Source organism: Theobroma cacao, chromosome 1, assembly GCF_053813885.1.
Source record: "Theobroma cacao isolate CCN51 chromosome 1, ASM5381388v1, whole genome shotgun sequence".
NCBI classification, from domain to species: Eukaryota; Viridiplantae; Streptophyta; class Magnoliopsida; order Malvales; family Malvaceae; genus Theobroma; species Theobroma cacao.
In genome coordinates, this window is record NC_142639.1 from 7,112,883 (window position 1) to 7,136,334 (window position 23,452).

At 32.8% G+C, this 23,452-nt stretch overlaps 3 protein-coding genes across 4 annotated transcripts; all 3 read left to right on the forward strand.

The window, feature by feature from the left end:
* Nucleotides 1-251: 251 nt before the first annotated feature.
* ATXR5 (TRITHORAX-RELATED PROTEIN 5) lies at nt 252-5,033 on the forward strand. Of its 2 annotated transcripts, XM_007048256.3 has the most exons (6): nt 253-849; nt 945-1,025; nt 3,854-4,083; nt 4,170-4,270; nt 4,358-4,570; nt 4,815-5,033. In XM_007048256.3, exons 1-6 carry the CDS (start codon nt 489-491, stop codon nt 4,972-4,974), a joined length of 1,146 nt encoding a protein of 381 aa, XP_007048318.3. In that variant the 5' UTR covers nt 253-488; the 3' UTR covers nt 4,975-5,033. The 2 variants fall into 2 exon arrangements, with proteins under 2 accessions (XP_088659239.1, XP_007048318.3); XM_088803113.1 differs by having other exon boundaries at nt 252-849; nt 4,170-4,570.
* A 2,171-nt stretch (nt 5,034-7,204) lies between these two features.
* Nucleotides 7,205-8,600, forward strand: LOC18611815 (uncharacterized). The gene is made up of 3 exons (XM_088803114.1): nt 7,205-7,482; nt 7,613-7,802; nt 7,986-8,600. Exons 1-3 carry the CDS (start codon nt 7,264-7,266, stop codon nt 8,456-8,458), a joined length of 882 nt encoding a protein of 293 aa, XP_088659240.1. The 5' UTR covers nt 7,205-7,263; the 3' UTR covers nt 8,459-8,600.
* A 5,953-nt stretch (nt 8,601-14,553) lies between these two features.
* LOC18611816 (Ribosomal protein L17 family protein) lies at nt 14,554-17,420 on the forward strand. The gene is made up of 6 exons (XM_007048262.3): nt 14,554-14,709; nt 14,826-14,880; nt 15,149-15,199; nt 16,427-16,518; nt 16,596-16,673; nt 17,050-17,420. The coding sequence occupies exons 1-6, from the start codon at nt 14,654-14,656 to the stop codon at nt 17,198-17,200; spliced, it is 483 nt and encodes a 160-aa protein (XP_007048324.1). The 5' UTR covers nt 14,554-14,653; the 3' UTR covers nt 17,201-17,420.
* Nucleotides 17,421-23,452: the final 6,032 nt, after the last annotated feature.

Genomic DNA, 23,452 nt, shown 5'->3' on the forward strand with positions numbered 1-23,452 from the left:
CCAAAAATAAAAATTATTTTATTTATACTTATTTTGTGCTATAAGAAAGAATCACAAATCAATTTTGAAATCTTATTTGATAAAAATATTTAAAATTAATAAATTCAATCAAGTGACATAGATAAATATATCATATTTTATTTCACTTTATTATAAATTTTGGGTTACTTACTTACATCGTGCATGGTACGAAAATTTGGCTCTGGCACAGAAAAGGAAAGAAATTAAGGAAAAAGATTAAAAAAAACAGACAAGACACGTACATGCACTCTTCATTCTCAGGTGGATGCGCACATTGAATTCCGTGCGCTCACGCGCGCACAATAGCACTCAAAAAACAAAAAAAAAAAGAAAAGAAAAGCTTCCCTTTGTCTTCTCTTTTCTGATTTCCCCCGTAAGACCAGAAACGCACAATTTTCATTTCCATTTCTCCAAATTCCAGTTCTGCCCCCAATCATTCCCCATAATTCCGCGTCAACATCCAGAAAATGGCTCCAGCCACCACCGTGGCGGCTGCTCGGCGTCTCGTAGGCTTGCGGCGCCGAACCGAGGCACCGCCACGACGTCCGTCCCCGTCGCCACCACGACGTCCGTCCCCGTCGCCGCCACAGAGGAAGCTAAGGCCGGTGGCAGAGATAATGGCTCGTGCCAGATATGCGGTGGTGGAGCGAGCTGACTACAGTGACGTCGGCTGCGAACAATGCGGCTCCGGTGAACGTCCCGACGAGCTTCTCCTATGTGATAAATGCGATAAAGGCTTCCACATGAAATGCCTTAGACCGATCATGGCTCGTGTTCCTATTGGATCCTGGCTTTGCCCCAAATGCTCTGGTCATAGGCGAGTAAGAAGTAGGGATTTTCATTTTATTTATGTATTTATTTCTTTGTTTTGTGACATTTTTTAATTTTTCTGATAAATGTGGTTTTTTTTTTTTCCATTTTAGGTTTTTCGCAGAAAAAGATAATTGATTTCTTTAGGATTCAGAAGAGTTGTGATGGAAAAAAGAAATTCACGTCGAATCAAGGTAATTTTTGGTTGAATGCAATATTTTATTGTGATCATTTGCTAATTAAATGGCCTTAAATTTTCGTGTTTCATGTTCAATTCCTGTTGGTTGAGAATGGCTATTAAATTTGATTTGTAGTAATAATATTTTTACCTTGTTTCAGGCTCCATGCAAAATTACAATCATAATTAGTGTAATGCAATTTAAGGGAAACGAGCAGGGGAAAAAAGTATGCATAAGATTTAAATAGATGAAATGCGAATATTGGATCACTTGAGGGTGGTGAATATTTTGAGAAAATAATGATATTGCAGATATGATCATGGGCGATTTAATCAAGCACATTCAGTAGTAATGTGAGTATTGATGGAAAATGCTTAAAATTTAGGAGCTATCCAGAACCTTGCTTTAATGGCAAAGTGCTGGTATGCTATTTGTGAACAGTACATAAAATTATGGTGAAATCAAATGTTTAAGCTGGCTCCCTACCATATATGAAACTTGGTTAAATACTTTGAAATATTGTAGTATAATTATTGATTATTGACATTTGACTCATAGAAATTTTATCTAATTCTATAATGTAACCAAAGCCTAATTATTAGACATGAAAAATAATTTGTAATAGTGGACTATAAGTCATAAGAGGTGGACTATTGCACATGACTTATAGTACCCAGCCTAAAAAACTGCATAAGTATGATAACTTTTTTCCACAATTTGATTCATGACTTTGCATGCCTTTTTTTTTTTTTTTGGCAATGTACATGTATTTTTATTGAATTATAGATTTATAGAATTGAGTCATATATGCATGTAGTGCTCGATTTTCTTGGTTAAGTTATAATTTGACCTAGCTAATACTATTGTGTGAGAAGAACTCATAAGTACTTTTGTGCCTACATGTCTGAGTTAAAATTCATTATAGACATCTCATGTCTATATAGCTTACATTTTAATTGACAATTGAGAAGAAAATCATCACCTGGTTCTAACATATGACTTCACTATTAAATGCAAGACATATATCTAATGCTTGCAGGCATTTTTCTTATGGCATCAACTGCTATTCTTAAATACTATTTACCTTGTTGACTTATTTCATTGATTTTACATGTAGAGTGCAAATTTATAAAGCATATATCATGGATTAAGAAAAGAATTCTGGCAGGGTATCACCTCCCCATTGTTTTCTTGTAGAAATTTTCCTTGTCTCATGGGACCATGAACTCCCTTTACTTTTTGTTCCAAGCTAAATTGTCTAATGGTTCATTGACTTGATGTCACTCAATTTTCATTTCAATTTCATGTAATTTCTGGTCTCTATTCACTTCTCTCTCAAAGATGATTTTTAGAAGGTCAATTGCCGGAAATTCTGTTTCTTTCCCACTCTTATTTAATTGGGATTGCTCTTGCAACTACCACTATCCTTCCTAGCTTCTTCACCTTTTGACAATCAAAGTGCTATGCAAATGTGTTTAGCAGTGAATTTTATGACTTATAAAGCAAGATCAAAAGTGAGAACAAAATTCATACATTAGGTACATTTTGAAAGGAATAAATATTTATCAAGTGTACAGGATTTTTATCTTTGTAGCTTCTGCAATCATTTTTTCCCCTATAGGGTTTTAGATTTTTCCCCATAAAAACTATTACTTTTTAGCAGGGTATATTTAGGAAAATTGTTTGCTCCATTATGTTGAAATAGATTTAATAGATTCCAGATTGGAGCATCCTGTACCTTCTATTAGTGCAGCACATAAGAGAAGCTTGCAGCTATTAAATATGACCTATCTGTTTCCACAGTGATTTCCTTATTAACATATAAATTCACATAAATGAGTTTTTTGCAATGAAATGTTATCTAGAGGGAATATCCTTAAATTTCTAAAACTCAAATGTTCATGATCATTTTCTGGTGAATAATACTTAAAATGTTCATCATCAATAGCACTGGGTATATAGTATATAGTGGTTTGAAAGTATGGAATATATCAATAGAAATACAATAAAAGAATTTGAAGGATTTTGACTTACATTTATGCTTCTATTAGCATCAATTAGCATATTATAAGTAATAAACTCAAAATGATTTTTTTTTGTGCAAAACTTGTTAATATTCTGGAATACATAGGAGAGTTGGTGGTACAAGCCAGTAAATACAAAAGTAAAACAATATAATTGAAAATGTAATTACCAACATTTTTTGTCAGGGTTCTCTTGGAGATATCTTGGAGATATGATAGGAAGGAATTAGTAAGAAGTAATACAAATTAATTGTTCTAACTTGTTAAACCAGTGGTACTTCACACACAAGGCTGGAGTTTGTCAACTGGAACAAATGTCAGAATCTGATAATATAGCTATGTATGACAATATTAATTTTCCAAGGTGATTAGTTAAGTTTTTAAATGTATACATTGGTTCATTGCTTAAAGGCTAAAACTTCTGCAATAGTAAAACTAGGGAGTTTGTTAAGTGGATTTCCCTCTCATGCATGGGATACCAATGAATGCAGAAATAATTGGAAGCATTGTCTTTCAAGTTGATGACGTTAGATGTACAAAGGAAGATTAAAGGATAAGTTACAGAACAGGGTACTGTGTATTTTAATCACACTACATCCATCCTTTATGGGCTTTTATACACAAACAAACTTGCATTTGGTGCTGAGAGCGTGAGATATGTTGCACATATTGGAACTTGCCAAGCTTTCTTGATGACCATCATCTTGCCTTTAGTTGACCAACATAAAGTGATTTTTTTTTTTTTGTGGCCATTATCTTGCTTTTAGTTGACAAACATAAACTGATTTGCTTACTTGGTTCTTCTGGCTGGACTACTAGATACCAGAAAGCGTCGCAGACGTTCTAGATCATTGGTGTTGCTAAAGAAAAGAAGGAGACTCTTGCCATTTATACCATCTGAAGATCCTAACCAACGTTTGAATCAGATGGGTACCCTTGCTTCAGCACTAACAGCTTTGCAGATGGAATTCAGTGATGATCTCACCTACTCTCCTGGCATGGCCCCTAGATCTGCCAATCAGGCCAAGTTTGAAAATGGTGGCATGCAGGTGTGAATTTCAACGATTTTTTTTGTTTTAGAAGTTTTGGTTCTCTTATGTTCCTTATTAGCTTTGGTATGTTGTTCTTCTTCCAGGTTCTTTCGAAGGAAGATATGGAGACCTTGGAACTCTGCAGAGCAATGAATAGGAGAGGCGAATGCCCTCCTCTTATAGTAGTTTTTGATTCATGTGAAGGGTACCTCCATTTTGAAATAATTTGTACTGTTGCAGTTATATTATGTAGCTGTATATTTAGTGTATTCATATTAATTATGTCGTGCAGTTATACGGTAGAAGCAGATGGACAGATAAAGGATATGACATTCATTGCAGAATACACAGGGGATGTGGATTACATTAAAAACCGGGAAAATGACGATTGTGATAGCTTGATGACCCTTCTTTTAGCAACAGACTCATCTAAAAGTCTTGTAATCTGCCCTGATAAACGTGGAAACATTGCTCGCTTTATCAATGGCATTAACAATCATACTCTGTAAGCCTGTATAACCTATCTCTTGGTGTCAATGCTGTGTCATATGGCATTGACAGTCTATTTTCTGTTTTCTTAACTTCTGATATGGCATTGGCAGCCTATTTTCTCTACTCCTCTGCATGAGTTATAGAATAGCATAGTCTCTAATTAACTATGTGTCCCATGTGTTTTCTGTATTGTAAGGTTGCTTCGAGTTTAGAATAGTCAGTGCATGTGCTTAAAACAAATGTCCAATTTTGTGCAGGGAAGGCAAGAAGAAGCAGAATTGTAAATGTGTGAGGTACAGTGTAAATGGTGAATGCCGGGTCCTTTTGGTTGCCACTCGTGATATTGCTAAGGGAGAGAGGCTTTATTATGATTATAATGGATATGAGCATGAATACCCTACTCATCATTTTGTCTGAATAATGGAACCGACGTTACTAACAATCCTACAGAGCTGGGATGCAATTTTGGATCCTCATAGATCTTCTTCTTTCAGTCATTTTTATTTTTTATTTCACAGCTTACTCATTGCTGGTGCAGAGTCAAAGAAATTTCTTCAAATTTGCACATGCCATTTTATTATAATTTATGATGCAACGCTGGTCCCTTTTGCAGCCATTAGCGAAAGACAGCAGGGAAGAAAAATTTTTCCTTGGAATTTAGATGTTGTAGAAATTTATTTAAGAAACAATATCTTCTTGTAATACAGGTCTCAATTAAGGTCTATTTAATTTTATCCAATTACTGTCATTCTACAGCTTTAAAACAGAATTACTCGGTGGACTGCTAGAGAGCATTTTTCTCTAGTAATTCATCTTTCTCTATAGCTTTAAATGTCTTTGCAATTAACAAAGTTGACATTTACGTTGGTCTTTGCGATGTATTCCCACCTTAAAAGATGAGAGTGAAAACACTAGAGTAGAAGCTTAGCAGCAGCCAGCAGCATTTGCAATGATTACAGGTGTGTGGCATTAGGATATTCTTCTTCCTTAACGATTCGTAGCTCTCTTTCAGATCAATGCTAAGAACGAAGGTGAAACAGAAAGCATTTGCTTTTCTCCTGCAGCTCTTGTGAGTCCGTCAGTTGAACGAACGACCTAGTTCAGACAACATCTATACATCCGGATGAAGCAGTGGCCTTTTCCTTCAATTCTTTCATTACCTGAACCTTCCAGTCTTTGGAAGGAGAGTTTGATTTCTGCGACTCAATCCGCATTCGGCATTCCTTGTGAGATTTCCAAACCATTTACACTTGAGTTGGTAAAAAATTTGTAGTTTATTCTTAAAATTCTGTTAGGTGTCAGAAAAGAAGCACGGCTTTCCTCCATGATCATGTCTCTGAATTGGGATGAATACATGCCAAATCCTAACAACAGGCTAGAAAGCGCGCTGGTGAAGCCAATAGTAAGCCGGTCGTCGATCCTCTGCTCTTCGACTCTGCTGAACCATTAACGGAACCTGTTGATTAGATAAATAGCTAATTTCAAGGAACATTTATAACTGCTGGTTCAGGTATGATGTCGGATTATATTTAACTTCAATTTCAAAAATTCTCACTCTGTATATCTCAAGATTTAATCCAAAACTTTTAAAAAATAGAGTCTCAAATTATAAACTTCAAGCTGAGCCTGTTCTATTGGAGGCGAGATTGTTATGTAGTAATTGGTAAATATGAGGGGAGTTTTTGTCCGTATGATTTGTAGTATTTTAAAGGAGGACGAGTGTTGAGCCTTTGTTCCTTTTGACCGAATGATGGCACCTCCCATTTGGCCGCCGCTATCATTCTGTAGCAATTAAATCCTAAATCTCACAAAGATATTAGTACATCAATTCATGCATCAATCTCATCTGATTTAACTTGCAGTCCGCCGCGGTTATGTTTCAGTAGCTATTAGGATTTGCCTTTCCCACCAAACTTCTACTTTTTCTTTTCTCTCTTTATACTTGGATGATCGTCCTTCTAATTGAAACCCATATATCTTTGGGAGGAAAACTTTCCCTAAGATTTTTTTTTTTTTTACTTTTCTTTTATACTTTAAAGTAAATATGAATTCCCTTTTCCCAAGCTATCTCCAAAATAAATTAAAAAACCCAAAGGAAGTCTCATTTACAAAAATCAAAAAGATTAATGTAATAACCATTGCAAGATATTTTCAAAATTAACAAAATTCTTAGACGAGAAGGTATTTGTCACATTTAAAATGAGTTTCAACCCTTTGTTTGACCTTTTCCTTTTGTTTTTTCTTATAAACAAATGAGTTAGAAAGCCTGATTGTTTTGATGCCCCTTAGCCTCTCTAACAAAGTTAAGTAGTCACCAACAAAATCTAAGAGAACGAATGCCGTACACACCTTTCAAAGTCTTGAAAAAGCTATAGCTTAGGTCCCTATAATAAGGATGTCTAAGGATCTTTGGTCCAACTAGGATTTTCCAAGTGTTTTCAAAACCTCTAACTTTAAATTAGCTTCCGGAAGCAAATAGACAGCATTTTTAAGTGTCATTTTCAACTTCGCTTTCTTTCTGGGCAAGCAAAAGATAAAGGATATTCTCCTATTGTATTCCCATTTCCCAATCCTCCTTTGAATTTTAAACCCCCATTATTTTTTACCACATTCGTATTAACACTTTGTGCCACCGCTAGGCTGCTAAGCTCTTGTATAAGTTATGATGACTTCATATATCATCATAAAGTTGTAATCTCCACCGCCATGACAGAGTCCGAAACTGAAAATATAAGCCATATTCCCCTTCAAAGGCATCAACACAGAGAAATAGACAGGCAGCAGATGGGTAGCTTGAAAGAGGAAGAGCTGGTACAAATGGTTCAAGACTACATAGAATCAGAATCACCTTCACCCATCTTTCCTGATTTCTCAAACCGCCACCTTCCTTCTTTTAACCATCTATCTGAACATTCTGCTTTACAGGTAAATAATATGTACCTTGTTTCACATATAATATGCATAATTCTGGAATGTTTTGGTGAACTTGGTTCTGGTTTCTGTGTCCAAGTGTGTTCCTGATGTGATTATTTGGATTATTATTGTATCTTTGCAGGAGATTCTTAGGACTAGGACAGAAACTGAGAGGGAGGTTCTTGAGCATGTATTGAAGCATATTAAAGGCAAAAGGGATGTCCACAAAACGAGTGGTTTGAAGAAGTGGCTTGCCATGAGGCTTAAAATGAATGGCTTTAATGCTTCTTTCTGTCAAACTTCTTGGGCTACTTCCTTAGGATGTCCTGGTGGTGAGTTTCTCTCTCTCTCTCTCTCTCTCTCTCTTACCACTTATCTTGACAGTAAAAATTTCCCCCGTTTCTTGCTAGGAATAGGAATAAAATTCTTTACTTCCCAATACAGAATTGATTTATGCTTCCTCAGTTCTTTGTATCTCTTCTAAATTAGCTCTTTCATATTCATTGATTAAATAGGTGATTATGAATACATTGCCATTGTAGTGGAGAATGAGAATGGTACTGACACTGTAAGGCTCATAGTAGACATAGATTTCAAGTCCCAATTTGAACTTGCAAGGCCCACACCAACCTACAAAGAGTTGACAGATGCTCTCCCGTCCATCTTCGTTGGAAGTGAAGAGAAGCTCAACAAGATTATCTCAGTGCTTTGCTCAGCTGCCAAACAATCCTTTAGGGAGGCAGGACTCCATGTACCACCGTGGAGGACCAGCACCTACATGAAGTCTAAGTGGCTCTCTGGCGGTCATAAAGTTGCAGCAAATAATGCTGGTTTGGGCAGAGAAAATAGGGAAGAAGAAACAAAAGGTGGAGCACATAGTTTTAGCAAATGGGCACCTCCAATGGTAAAGGCTAAAAGAAGGGATTTGGGTGGGGGTGGGTCTGCCTTGTCTAGTCAGTTTTCTAGCATGGGCATAAACTGTTGCTAATAATCACAGATTGCTTTAGCTTCTAACTTTTGGCAGAGAGATTCTCCAATTTGGGTCATCTTCCTAAGTGTACTCTTATGTTATCTAAGAATTGGATCTTTTGTTTGTACTAGGAGATCGGCAATGAGATTGACATCACCAACGTTGTCCATTGTCTTTTAGTGCTTTTCTTTTCTCATTTTTGAATTGGGCAACGCTGAAAAACTGTAATCAATATCCGACTAACCTACCACACTCGAATCTATATATCCCTTGGCTATATATATATATAGTTTTCTTAATTCGTTGAATAGAAAAAATGTTAAAATTTTCAGGAAAAAATTGATAATTAATAAAGTCAGGGTTGTACAATATATTTTTACGTGGAAAATAAATAAATCCTCCAGAAATTAAGTCTTGGAAAAAGGAGAAACCTTGTGTCCCTTGGATTAAAAAGAAAATGAAAGAAGAAACAATTATGACAGAATTGTCATTGTTCAATTTATAAATAGTTATTTTTTAACTAATGTTTTACACATTATTGGTCTTTTCACTAAATTCATAATTGGTGAATAAAGCTCATTTATAATCTATTTTTATATATATTTTTTTTCATAACAATACATTATTCATTCAAATGGAATGGAAGAGATGTAATTTATGTGATGGTAATTTCTTTCGTTGTATAGCTCAAAGTCTAAGGAACTTTTATGTTAAAAAAAAAACATTTCAAAGAGGTATTTTACTGTTAATTAATTTGTAAAATGAAAAAAAAATAAATCTCAATTAAATGTTTAGGTTAAAAAACAAGAGCCCAAGAGTATATTATGTGTTTAGTCCACAAGTTAATAATTAAGTGAGTGACATCTGTTTGCATGCACTACGATAATGGCTTGGAGACAGAAGACATAATGATGAATGGTGCTTAATTAGCTGCTTGCCTGCATATTTGCCAACCAACCTTAACCAAGAAACGTTCCATTTTTGTTTGTAGCAACCTGCATACAAATGCATGTTTACAAAATAGGAGCGGATAGAAGAATTTTTTTTAAAAATAATTTCATAATTAAAATAAAAATAATTACAAAAAATAAGTAAATTCATTAATATTATTAACTACATAAAACTCTAATATAAGTAATATAATTAATAGAGATTTTTAATACTTAAGTGGTGTCAAAGGACATCACTTGTATCAACCTGAATCCGTTCTTCATTACAAATACAATTCTTACGGTCCATGAAGAAGTAGAAAGAAAAATAAAAACATGTACTCATCTTTCAACTTTGTACACAAATTTTATATTATTCTTTAATAATATAATATGTAACGAGAAAAACTCACTATATTTTTTTTAAAAAAAAAATACATACACTCATCATTGAAATAAATATTTTAAGTGTAAGACACGTATGTATAATTAATTTATACAAATTAATTAAAAGAAAAATAAAAAGCAGAAGTAGTAAAAATTTTGGATTATCTTTTTATTTTCACATGCTTGTTTATGTGTAAAACAGGCATCCACATCTTCGAGAGTGAAGACTCGTGAGCCTTTCAAGGTAGATATATTGAGTCTGATCCAAGACAATGTCATGAACATGGGATTAAAATTCCAATCGTATTTATCCAAAAGTGACGTGTTGGGACATAATAGCAAGGCAACAAATTGAGTAAAGCAAGACACGAAAGCGAAATATTGATGTTCTGGAGAAACCAGCTGCTGTCTTTAATTTTGTTAAAAAACAAGTGGCATGAAACCTGGGGAGGAGAGTCTTTTTCTTCTCTTACCCAGTTTTGCTATACAAACGAATTTGATGATGCATCTCTCCTACCTCATTTTTTTTTTGTCTACACATGTTAAAATGTCTTCAAATTTTGTACAATTCTACTCCTTGGCCCCATTGCTGATGATTAATTATATAGGAATACTGACAAATATGACGATGAATACGTCAGTAATTCATGGTTTTCAAATTGACATTATACTTTCAAATTAATTCTTTGCAGCAATTATGTTAAATTAACTTGTTCGAAACCTGAATAAAAATTGAAAATTACAAACACAGCCTAACATTTGACTCAATGTAAGTGTATTTGTCCTCTTGTTTAAAGAGTTAAATCCGAATTATTTTTTCTTCAAATAAAATATAAAATAAGTTGACAACGAAAATATTGATATATGAACCAGAGATCGAGGGGAGGGGGGCTGGTAGGGGCCGCCCCTCCTAAAAATTTTAAAATAATTGTTATTTTTTTAATTTTTTAATTTTACTCTTATAATAATTTTATAACATATTTTTATTTTTTTAGAATTTTATTTTTATAATAATTTTATAATTTTATCTTTTATTTTATAATTTTTATAACATATCAATGTCATTTGAATTTATATTTATCTTGCATCTTATAAGCCAGTCGATGGAGATAACAAACGACCTCTCAAAAGTTTTACAATTTAAGTCTCAAGACATACTAAATACAATTCGTTTAGTATCACTCACTAAAAAGTGTCTCTAACAATTGAGAGAAGATAGATGGGAAGTTTTGTTTGTATTAGTGATGAAGTTTTGTGAAAAATATGAAATTGAGATTTCTAACATGAGGTTAGATATAAATTAAGTAATGTTGTCTTTAAAAAGATCATATAATAATTGAGCACCATTATCGAGTTGAGTTGTTTTTTACTACTATTGGCTCACTCTCGTAAGAATTGGATTCCTAATTTAATGAGAATGTGGAGGAGTTGCTCACTCTTGACACATCTTTGAACTTTCAAAATGATTTCAAATCTATTGATGTTGAAAGTATTTGTAATCTTGTAAATAAATATTACCTTAATGACTTTACTAGGTATGATAAAATGCATTTGAGTTACCAATTGGATTTACTCAAGTTTAACACCTTTTATAATCAGGTTTTCAAAAATATATCGACATTTTCTGAACTATGTCAAATGTTAAAAAAGACGAAAATATCAAAAGTTTACTTTATTATTCACAGATTGATTAACTTGTTTTGACTCTTTCAATTTCCACTACAACATCAAAGCATGCATTTTTTACTATGAAACTCGTTAAGAACAAGACTTGTAATAGAATGTTAGATGATTTTTTAAAAAATTCATTGATCTTTCTCATTATAAAAGAAATCATTTGAGGCTTTGATGTCGATTTAATGATAGATGCTTTCAATGCAATGAAAAACCATTGAGTTCAATTAAAGATATCCAATCTTAGCATGCAATAGTTGTTAAAAAATGTTTTAATTTTGTACTTAACATAAAATTACAGTTATTTGTGTAATTTTTATGTGAATTTTTTTCATCTAAGTTATTTTATTTTTTTGTCAAATATTGAACTTTTAATATGACTATTTTCTAGACATCATCTTTGCCTCCTCAAACGGGGAAATTATGACTCTGCCATTGATATGAACTATATATTTTTAATGTCATGGAGTTATTCGTTGAATACTTATATATAACTTTTTGAATTATAATTGACACACAAAATCTTGTAATTAGGGATGTGATAGAATTAAATTGTCATTTTTTAGAAATTTAATTACCTCTTAGCAAAACAATTTACAACTATATATATTAATCCATTAAGTCTTGATCGATTTTGATTAACATTAAGTGGTTCAACAGAGAATCCATAATTGAGTTCTTGACTCAGCATAGACTCGCCCGTCTCCATTACTTTTGAACGCATCATTAAATATCATCACCTTTTATATGTGATAACAATAATCTTATATATACAAATTAAATGAATAAATTTATGAGGAGTCACACCCTACCTCAAAACTTTTAATTAATCATAAGATATACCATTTTAATTAATTATTCATTAGTACACATAATTGATGCATAAATGTTGCACGCTTGTCTTAATTTCATTGATCTGTGAGAGATTAAATACCAAAGTCAACTCCAATATACACGTAGTTTGAAGAGAAATCATTCTTCTTGACTTCTAAAACTCATTATTAATTTGTTTGGAGGAAATTGCTTCCAAATTTAATAAATAAAAAAGCAGCGTAGTAATTCAATTACTCCAATGGAGTCGTTTACCAGCACCACTAGCCACAATAAAGTTTTACAACAATTAATGAGTGCTAATGCTATTCTAATTATAACATTATTATGTTTCTCTTTGCTGCAAAATTTTCTGGCAATTAGCAGTTGATGCAGGCTGACTACTCTATACCCAAATTGTCATGAAAAGATATCATTAGAATAAGTTGACTTATTCTTCAACCATCACCAAAACTTCTTTTTGATATGGACGATTAAATTCACATATTGTAAGATTTGAATTTGAGATTTAAAGATATTCAGTAAGATAGGATTATGGTGGTATTTTATGTTAGTATTTTAACTTTCAAGCGTGATATGTTTAGGTAGAGATGGTGTTAAGAGTTTATTAATTCTGCAGATCAAAGTATATAAGAATGTAAATCAGACCTAAAAACCAGTAAAAGAGATGTGAAGCTCAAAACCACCTACTCGAAGAAAAGCAAAAGCTAAAGCAGATGTGACAAGGAATTCTAATGACCAAACTTGAAGAAAATTAATTTACTAGAGAAAAAAGGGCTGATGGCTTATTGCAAATATAGCCCGCAACGTGGACATCAGTGCAGACTTTTGAGTCCTTGGGCACAAATTAAAGTTTTTCAGAACCAATGATGTAAAAACATTGTCAAATGCATGGAACTTTCCTGCTCATTATCAGCAGTTCCTAGTATCCATGTTGAATCCGGAGACAGCACTATCAGCAGTTCCTAGTATCCATGTTGAATCCACTGGGTAAATAATTCTGTACTTGTGACGACCTAGATCATTGACTCAACAAATTTTTAAGTCTACGTCACGTAACTTTTTAAAAAATTATACAAGTTTAAAGATCGATAATTAGCACAATTTCACTTATTTAAATCTTTGATGTTCTCATCAAGTCATTAAAATTACACATCAAATTACAATCAAAGTTCACTTCATAAACCAAGATTTCATTAGCGTAATGTGAAAGTTCACACCAGGTTGACACATGTTTTAATACTAATTGAAATGATTCAAGTCCAAAGACCCTTAACCCAATAATTTTTTAAACATAAACCATGTAATCCTTAAAAACTTAAACTCAAATTGTTAATAATGATTAATTTAGACCCTTGTATAGGTCTTAAAAATCATTTCACATTTAATGTAAGTGTAAGATGGTGCATCACAGTATTTCTTTTCATTGGCATAATAACTATTAGACCAACCAAAGGAACATTCCAATTTTCTTAAAATATAATCCTTTCTTGGGCAGGAGCTGCATTTTGTGTTGAGATTTTGTCTTTTAGAAGATAAAGCTTATAATTATGGCGGTAACAACAAAGGATTAAGCTCCAATGGGAGATTGCTAGTAACATTGGTGCCATATGCATACTGTTAGAGTTCAACAAAGGAACTCCAATGTCCAATTGGGTTTGATTGAAGTTCTACAAGGATTACAGGTTTCAGTAGGAATTTTTTTAAAGAGGTTTTAGGGATCTAAATAAATCAATTGAGAAATCAAAGATCAAAATGAAAATTTGTTCAAAGATTAAGGACTAACTACTAACTACCGGTTCGTTTTAATTTTATATTAATTTTGGTATGTAATTATATTCTTTGAATATATGTAAATCAAATGAAATACTAGTTTGCTTAAATAAATAAAAAGTGCAAACATTTTGTGCTAAACTTCATTATACTTAATATTGAACCTGATAATTAAATATATTTAATTCAAAATTAAGATTAATCGATTGAGCAAACAAAGTAGAGTAAATTTAAGGTCTATGTTCGTGAACTACTTTAATTTATTTGTACTCCTAAATATATCATTTAAGTAAAGACACTTGAACATTTGATTTCATATATATTTTTTGTTTAAATAATTAAATTTGAATTGTCTGTTTTTTTAAAAAATAATTTAAAATAAAAGATTTCTAATTCAAGCAAATTTATACTGAAAAGCGAAACCCAAAACCGATAACTGATTTTGGGCTGGATTAGGTTGGGCTTGTGAGCCCAGCTAAGCCCATAAAATCTCAAAGTTAGTACTTTCACTTCAACAATTCCGCCATTTCTGAGGTTTCTGATTACATATCTAGGGTTTTTGATTTCCCCACATTCTTCTTCATTCTTCTTTCTGTTCACATTAAAAAATAAAATTAAAATGACAAAATTCAGGAAACTTAACCGACCCACGGGTCATCGTATGTCGATGCTTAGGTTCTTCTTTCTCTTCAATAACCCTTTTTTTTATTTATAAATTTGATACTTTGATATCTTTTCTCGTAAGTTCTTTTTTTTTGTTGAATTTTTATATATATCTTTTTTAATTGCAGAACAATGGTTTCGCAGTTGGTAAAGCACGAGCGCATTGAAACTACTGTTGCCAAGGTTGTCTCTTTTTAAGAGATTTCTGGCGTTTTACTTTCTTTTTTGTATTATTTTTATTAATCTTTCTAATTATTCATTGTAAGGGGTTTTTCCTGTTATTGAGTTTTTGAATCTGGGTATTATTTATTTTACCTGAATTTATCTAAGTTTAAATATTTTATAAGATATAGATATAAAATTTAAGTGGGTATTACTAATGATTCCCCCCTCCCCCCCCCCCCCCCCCCCCCCCCCCCCCCTGTTTTTTTTCTTTTTCATTTCATTGCAGGCAAAGGAGATTCGGCGGCTTGCTGATAATATGGTACAGCTCGGGAAAGAGGTATTTGCAACAAATTACTTGTTTATTTACGGTACCATTTTTATATTTATTTTTGTATTTGTTGTAATCAATTAGAGCAAGTGTTTTTTTAGTGGGGCAACATAGGAAAAATGTGCTTCCTTTCTAAGTAATTTGAATATGTTTCAGGAAGGTAAAATAAGTGTGGCTCTTTCATTAATCTCTAGGTGGTGTGGCATTTGTCAAAATGAGGCTTCATATTCACTTTAGAAATTATTTAAGCAAATCAAGTTGTCTGACTTTGTTGCTTCTCTGTGGAAGTAATTGATATTTTTAACTTTTATGCAACAGAATTGCACTGATGGCTTGAAGTTTGTGAACTTTTAACTTGGACTATCTCTGGTCCACAATAGAACATTCCAAGGATACATAAGTCCTATATTAATTGGCATCTGAAAATTGGACATAATTGGTTAGGAGTTTGAATGGTGCTGCCACATTTGTGCTACATATAACTGTTTTGCAAGTACAGGCATCAATCTAATATTTGGGGCTAAACATAAGGACTTAATATTCACTTATTATCATCATCATGGAAAAATGTTAAAATAGCCTGAAATTCAAATATTTGGCCAGTTTTGATACTGAAGTTGCCCTTTGGAGGTGGACCTGATGGTTCGAGGCTTAATATTTTGTGAACCTCTTTTAGCAGCAAATTTGGATGTGTCATGTTGTATGTTGTTGGCTTTATCTGGATTTGTTACGTTGGTCAAAGATTCAAGAGAATATGTAGGATGGTCGATGATGATCTTGGTCTGGTTTTTGGTGTTTACAGTTGTTAAATACTAGAGTAGGCACATAGAACCTTTGCTAGTTGTTTCACAAGACATCTCTTCATAAGGCATCTGAAAATGATGAGGTGGTCATCATGGGTTGTGGTTGTTAAGTATTATAAGATCTAGGAAACAGTATTTTGGTTGGAAATAAAGCATTGGACCACCAAAGATGATTCCATGGTATCAGTGAGAAAATCAATGAAAAGTTTTCTTGGATGAACCGCCACTTGCTTATATTATTTGGTGGTTAAAGTACAACAAAATTTTCATTTTTCAAATCTATACACGTCTTTTGCTGACTCCTATTACTGAACTGGGGGCTGGATACTTAATTTCTTTGCAGTATCAACTTTGCAGTTATATTATGGTATTGTTTCTTTTGATTAAATCTCATTTTTCAACATTGTCATGTTCCATTTCAAAATTCTTTAAGGGTTCACTTTCTGCTGCAAGGCGTGCTGCTGCTTTTGTGCGAGGGGATGCTGTCATTCACAAGCTATTTACAGAACTGGCATATCGATACAAGTGAATACTGAATCTGCTTCTTTTCTTTTTTTGTTATTCACTGTTATGGCATATTGATCCAATCCTATGTGTTACAGAGATAGAGCAGGTGGATATACTAGACTGCTTCGAACTCGCATACGAGTTGGTGATGCTGCACCAATGGCCTATATTGAGTAAGACTACTTTATATTTTGGTAATTGCAAGTTGTTTGTTGAATATGAACTGTTCAAAAAAAAAAAAAAAGAAAAGAATGTTGTTTGGTCTGTGACCTCATTGAAGAGCTACACTGAGTTTTGTGTTCAAAATGTTTGGTGGTACAGAGTCTCATGACCGAAGTCTAAATGATCTGTGCTCTACATGTGCATGAACAGATGTTTTACATATATATATTTGTGCTCTTCTATCTTATTTTTGAGAATTGAAGTTGGCAAATCATACTGAACAAATGTTTTGCTGTCCTACTGAAGTGCTGATTGAATTTGCATGTTGATGAATCTTTATTGAGGTGGAGCATAGATTTTGATAAGTTTTTTTGCACGTTTGAACAGGTTCATTGACAGAGAAAATGAGCTTAGACAGTCAAAACCACCAACTCCTCAGCCACCGCAGAGAGCTCCCCTGGATCCTTGGACAAAATCCCGGCTGAGCAGGCAGTTTGCACCCCCTAAAGAGGAGAAAAACTCTGAACCTGAGATATAAAACATGAGCTGTTATTCTCACATAGTGTTTTCATCATTTCTTTAGATGCTGAATCTGTAATTTATCCTGATGCAGCGCACTTAAGCATTCTTGGCAAAGTTTATATCGGTACTGCATCTCATTCTCTCCAGCGACTGGTACTGGGAAATTCCAGGAAGCATGAATCAAAGTGTTCCTTCTGTTTTTTAATAATCTGAAAAGACTTTAAATGTTGTACAAATCGGGGGCATTTTTGCTTTTAGTAGCTAAATTCATCCTATTATTCCCAAGTTCCACAACTTATGAAAAATAAAACAAATGAATTATAAGCATTTCAATAAGTTGGTATCTAAAGCTGCTACTGTCCTAACATCCTACAAATACAAAAGCTTAGCAAATCAAAACGCTGCAAAAAAGTGGGACCAAGCCGATGTAATGTGGCGAAAGAATTGTAAATAAAATGGGAGCTATGCCCTTGCTTGCTTGTCAATTTCATACTTACCCCACAATATGAAATAAGATTTATATTAAATGAATGATTTTATGTGGCTTCTGCCTTCAAACATAAGCACCCCGATGAGGGTTGGCAGAAAAGATTTCAAAGAAGGCATGCCAATATTTCAATATAAAAGTGCTGTGACTATAAAATGTGGCTGTAGTCTCATGGTGCCTTCGGTCATTAATTACGTAAGCCCAGCGAATTTATCTTGCTGAATTCAATATTGGAATAAATTATTTTAAAATTTATAAATATATTATTTTTTATTACGTTCAATTAAAAATTTATATTTTTATTCTGGATTAAATAAATTTTTATAATTAACAATTGATTAATCGTGATTAATCAAAATACCATTTATTATTTTATATTATGTGATGTTGATGAGGTATGCTAATATATCATAGTGAATGGTGATGTGATATAATAATATGACTACTTGACATTTATACTCTTCATATCAGCATCATGTGGGTATAAAATGATAAGTGACATTTTAATTAAGGACAATTAATCAATTGTTAATTATAAAGACTTATTTGGTCCAAAATAAAAATATAAAAATTTGATTAGATTTTCTTGAATAGTTAAAGGGCTTTATCAAGCATTATGCCATATTTTAGTTCACCTTAGGGATTGTTGTATTGTATAATGAAAGTGATTTTATTGCTGATGATTGTAAAAAGGAAAAATAAGATAAAAACAAGGTTTAATTTTTTATTGAAGAAACAAAAACAAGGTTTAAATAACAAAGAAGTCCTTGAATTATGTTAGTTTATGCAATTGAACTCCTATAATTTTATTGTTCCTAAATAAGTCATTTTCCTTTTATTTGTACCAAAAAAATTCCTATTCTTTTATTGTGCTCACACAAACTCTTAACTTAAATAAGTCATTATCCTTTTATTTGTATTTAAAACAAATTCTTATTCTTTTATTGTATTCACACAAACTCTTGCAATGTGCTTCGTTGGGGGAATGGAATAGTTACTCCTCCTGTATTTCTAAACCCCTCTAATAACTTGGTTGCTTCGCAAGAATTGTCATACCTTAGAATGACCATTCTTGAAGAAACCTAAATAGTTATTAGCAAAGGGATCTCAGTGATAGCTATTCTAAGGGTGGAAATAGGTCAAAAGTTTTATTGGACAAAATAATCCTTAAATAAATTTAAAAATTACCATCATAAGATTCATAACATATATTTTCTTCAATTTTCACATTTTTCTTTCCCCCTCTATCCATCTTTTACCTCTTTCCTTCTCTCTAAAGCCCATCAAAGGAAGGCGACAATGGCACCATGTCGGTTGCGAGAAATGCTGATCAGTGTTCCCTCACCATATTCGACCACAGGAAGTGTCGATTTAACACTCCCTAGTTAGATCCAGTCGTGAGAAACACCGATCTGGAGGTCTAGCAACCAGATCCAGCCACAAGGAGCGTTAAATTGACGCTCCATTATGTTGACCATATCTTAGGTGATTGGTCGATGAGAAGAAAGAGAAAACAAAAAATGAAAATACTAGAAATGAAAAAACAAAAAAAGAAAATCTAAAAATTAATACTTTATTTTTTAAAATTAATTTAAAATTTTAATTATGAAAAATAATATTTAAATTTTTAATTATAAATTTTTAATAATTTAATATTTTAAAAATAAAAATTAAAATTAAAAATAAAATAATTATATATTATAATAAAAGTTATTTTTGTCATTTATCACTTATTTCTTTATTATTCTTTGTTGTCATAATAACAATTCCTTCTTATTCCATTCTCATGAACCTAACTATATAATAATGATTCTTCTTTTATTCTATTCTAGCAGAATAGTTATTCTATTCTAGCTGAATAGTTATTCCATTCTCATCCTATTTTATTCTATGAACCAAATATATTCTTAATTTGTAACGAAAAATTAATAATCGTCAGACCTGATGTGTCAACTTGTATTTTCTATCTAAGTAGTATATGACATGATTTGATAACGTAGTCACATGGTAGTTGAGGTGATTTTTTTTTTTCGTTTTTCCATTCACACCACCATGTGGCAAATGAAGTGTTTTGATGACTTGGTCATGTGACATGTCAACAAGTCACATAATATGTCGTGTGGACAACTGATACTTGATATATGAAAATAGTGGATCCTATGCTTTGCCTAGTAACTCATTAAGAGCTAGGCGTTTGTTCTATGTAAGATCCAATTATGGGCCTTGACTTTGGAGGTCGATTTCAGCTTTTTCTGACTTGTCTAGATCTGGCTTTTGTTGTATACTTTATAAAATGAATTATATTTTGACTGAAGAAAAAAAATATGTTGTTTGGAGAAAAATACTTGTTGGCATTAAATTTGACAACCATTGACTTTTTTGGGATATAATAAAAATATAAGAGCTCAATTATGTAAAGTGAGATAGTTTAAGAGATTTTTTTGTTATTTTAGACTTGATACTATAATGTCTTTATAAATTTTGGTGCATGTGTCACAAGTTCATATTTACAACTAAAAGGATAAGACTATGAGATAGAGGAATTAAAGGTCTTTATTTATAAGTCTAAAACCATTTTATCTCTTATTGGTGTGGGAAATTGTTGCTTGCTAATTTATCAAGATAATTTGTTTTAAAACTTTATCAAATTAGCATAACATTAGGCAAGTGCACATGGTCAACAAATAATATAGTAGTGAGCAAGTTATTGTCCCCACAATGAATTGTGTCTAAATTTTTGTTAATTACTAAAATTGGGCAATCTAATCTTATACAAAGAAATCTAGTTTGAAAATTAATTGAAAATGAAAATTAAAGTAGCAAGGCTAAACTAGTGAACTAAGTTAAAAAAAATTACAAGTCAATTGAGTTGGAAAATAGTGGGGAAGTACTTGAATTATGGTTTCAATTAATGCTTCATTTGAAGTTAAGATTGACTAATTACCTATTTTTATAGAAAACTAATGTTAGCCTACGATCCTTAAGCATGTACGATTCTCTGTCGAGATATCGTACCATGCCTTAACTTAATTTAATTCTCTATATGTCTATAGCTAATTAATTAAGCTAAGTTCCTTAAGTATAGGTCTTATAAAGTGACTGTATATGGTTAATTGGTGTATGTCTACCCTATTAACAAATCACCCAATTAATTCCTAATTGCAATGATCATATATTACCTAAACTATGGTCTTTTTAGACTAAGTTTGTCAAGTATTATATAAAAACCCATACACATCCTATTGATGATCAGTCAATTAAATGAGAAATAAGTGCAGATTTGAATAAATACTAAATATTCCATAAAAACAAATAATAGTCAATTAAGCATCCAAACTATACATTAATATCCACCGTAATCCTAGAAAAAAAAGTTTAGCTTAACATTTCAACAGCTCACAATAAAATTTCAGCAAAAAAATTAAAGCTAGTGAGAGAAAACTCTTTTGGTGCAACTTTGTCAAGCTTTTCTTCAAGATTTTTCCTCTTCTTTTCTCCTTGTGGAAAGCTCTTTTTTGCCTCTGAAGTTGCTCCTTCAAAGTCCCCCTTTAGCCCTAAAAAATGATTGTATTTATAACCCTTTTGATGGCCATTTGATGTAAAATCGAATGGCCAAAAATGTGCAGAATTACGTGTCGGAGCCTAGGCAACCAAGGTTCTGTTTTGTGGCTTGTTTTAACGTGCTGGATGGTGCATTCGGCGCCTAGGCGTCTAAGCTTCTATCAACATTGATTGCAGTCTGCTGCAATCAGTCAAATTTCTCCAGATTTTTTACCATAATCTCTTTTGAATTAAATGAAGTGCTAAACATTAAAATTGTAGCTCTTCCTCTTAGCTTTCCGTAGGTCTAAGAATTGTGTTGATTGGAGTTCTGTAGCTCGAGTTATGCTCAAAATATTGCAACATGTTTGGAGGCCTTTTTTAAGTTACTTGTACTATCCTTTGCCATTTGAGTTCCAAGTCCTTACACATTCTTTAATATCAAAAAATCAATTAATTAGAGGTTGAAGTGAGAGATTTTAACAAGAAATTCATTAAAATTGCATAAATGATAAATGCCATAACATAAATTAAATTACTACTATTAAGCATAAATTTACCTATAAATTACTTAAAATTAGAAGACTTAATTTAATTTTAAATTTCAAAGATGCATAAGCTAACTCTATATAATAGAGTTATCACATGTGGGATCCATGACACGTGAACATATAATTCTGTCTTTTCTTTCCTTTGGTTCTAACTCCTAATGTTGTGTTATTGGCGTTGCTTGGTAAGAATCTGATCCATTTCTTAATATTCTTTTAATACTTTCACTTAACCTTTGCACTGTCACCTGGCAGCATTAGCTTGAGCTCGCTGATGACTTGAGAATCAGGGATCAGCTTGGTTGAATGCTGAACGATGATGCTAACTTTTATACTTCTCTTTGGATGATTGATACCCAAGCAAAGAGCACCAGGAATTGTCTGGCAGCCTGCCTCAGGCTTTCTTTATCTCCAAACACGGTTAACTGTGCAACCACTCCAACTCTCGAGGAAATCTAAATTGGAAAGCAAGGCAACATTTTGCATGCCAAAGCATGCAAAAGAGAAGAGAGTGAGGGCACCGCAAGCTGTGGGCGGTGACTTAAGGTGAAAGTGAGGAAACTCATTACTTATGCAAACAAAGGGGGGAAACTGATCACTCGCTCTTCCAAATTTTGCCTTAAAGAGAATAGGATATTGGCCTAATCCTACCCTTTCAAAGCTCTCATATTTGACTCGCAAAGTAGTTTCTTTTTCAGGGAAGTATTATCCCATTTGACCAAAAAGCCAATTAAGCACTTTCCAATTTCCAATTGTCGACTACCGTACAACCTATTGATGCTTATTTAGTATGGTTGTCTGCCTTAAAATGTAAGTCAAAATGTGAATGGATGCTAGTATTATGTATATGTAGTTTTGTGGCTCACCATTGTTACTTGAGTCTTAAAATCACAATGTTGCTTTCAACACATAGTTGTTGCTGATTAAGTGTAAGAGGAGGCACAAAGCAGATTTAAACTACATATTAGTTGGAAAGGTTTCAACTTAATTAATTCTGCTAGTATTTATATGTTATTATTCATCATCACAAGAATTTTAATTGTGAGGCAAGGAAAGGAGGTCCACACTCAAAAAAACCTTGTCAAAAAAGCCATAAAGGTACACCCATTTAGGTCATCCGTCCTAGTTTGCATATTACAATAGTTAAGATTTTAGGTTTGGGGTTTTAGCTAGGGTGGAAATATATTATTGTCAGTGGGACTGAGTTATCAAGCGGTCCAAGCATTGACATCAATATCAAAATGAGACAGATACCCAACTTTTAAGTACATTTGTCTTGGGATCGTCATCATTCGCTTGTTTTTCCCATCATAGATTAAGGTAGGGCTGCAGCCATTGCTAACCCTGTGCATGCGCCAAATCCTAGCCTTCCATCATCACTTTACTTAGCTTCAACTACAAAATACATATACGTTGACACGTCTACTATTCCCTAGCTATCCATTCACCCATCTGCTCTTTAATTTGTTTTCTTTAGAACAAATTCTACGATAAATAAATTGTTCTAAATGTAATGTTAGGATAGATTAATCAAGAATTACTTTTCTTATCAAAACTTGTTGTCCGTACCAAATTATCGCTATTCATCTACTCACCAATATCCACAACTTTTTATATTCTTTGAAAATGATTTTGTATTGCATCTAATTGCATGGGATGGAGTAACGGAGAGATACGTAGCGATGGGTGCAAG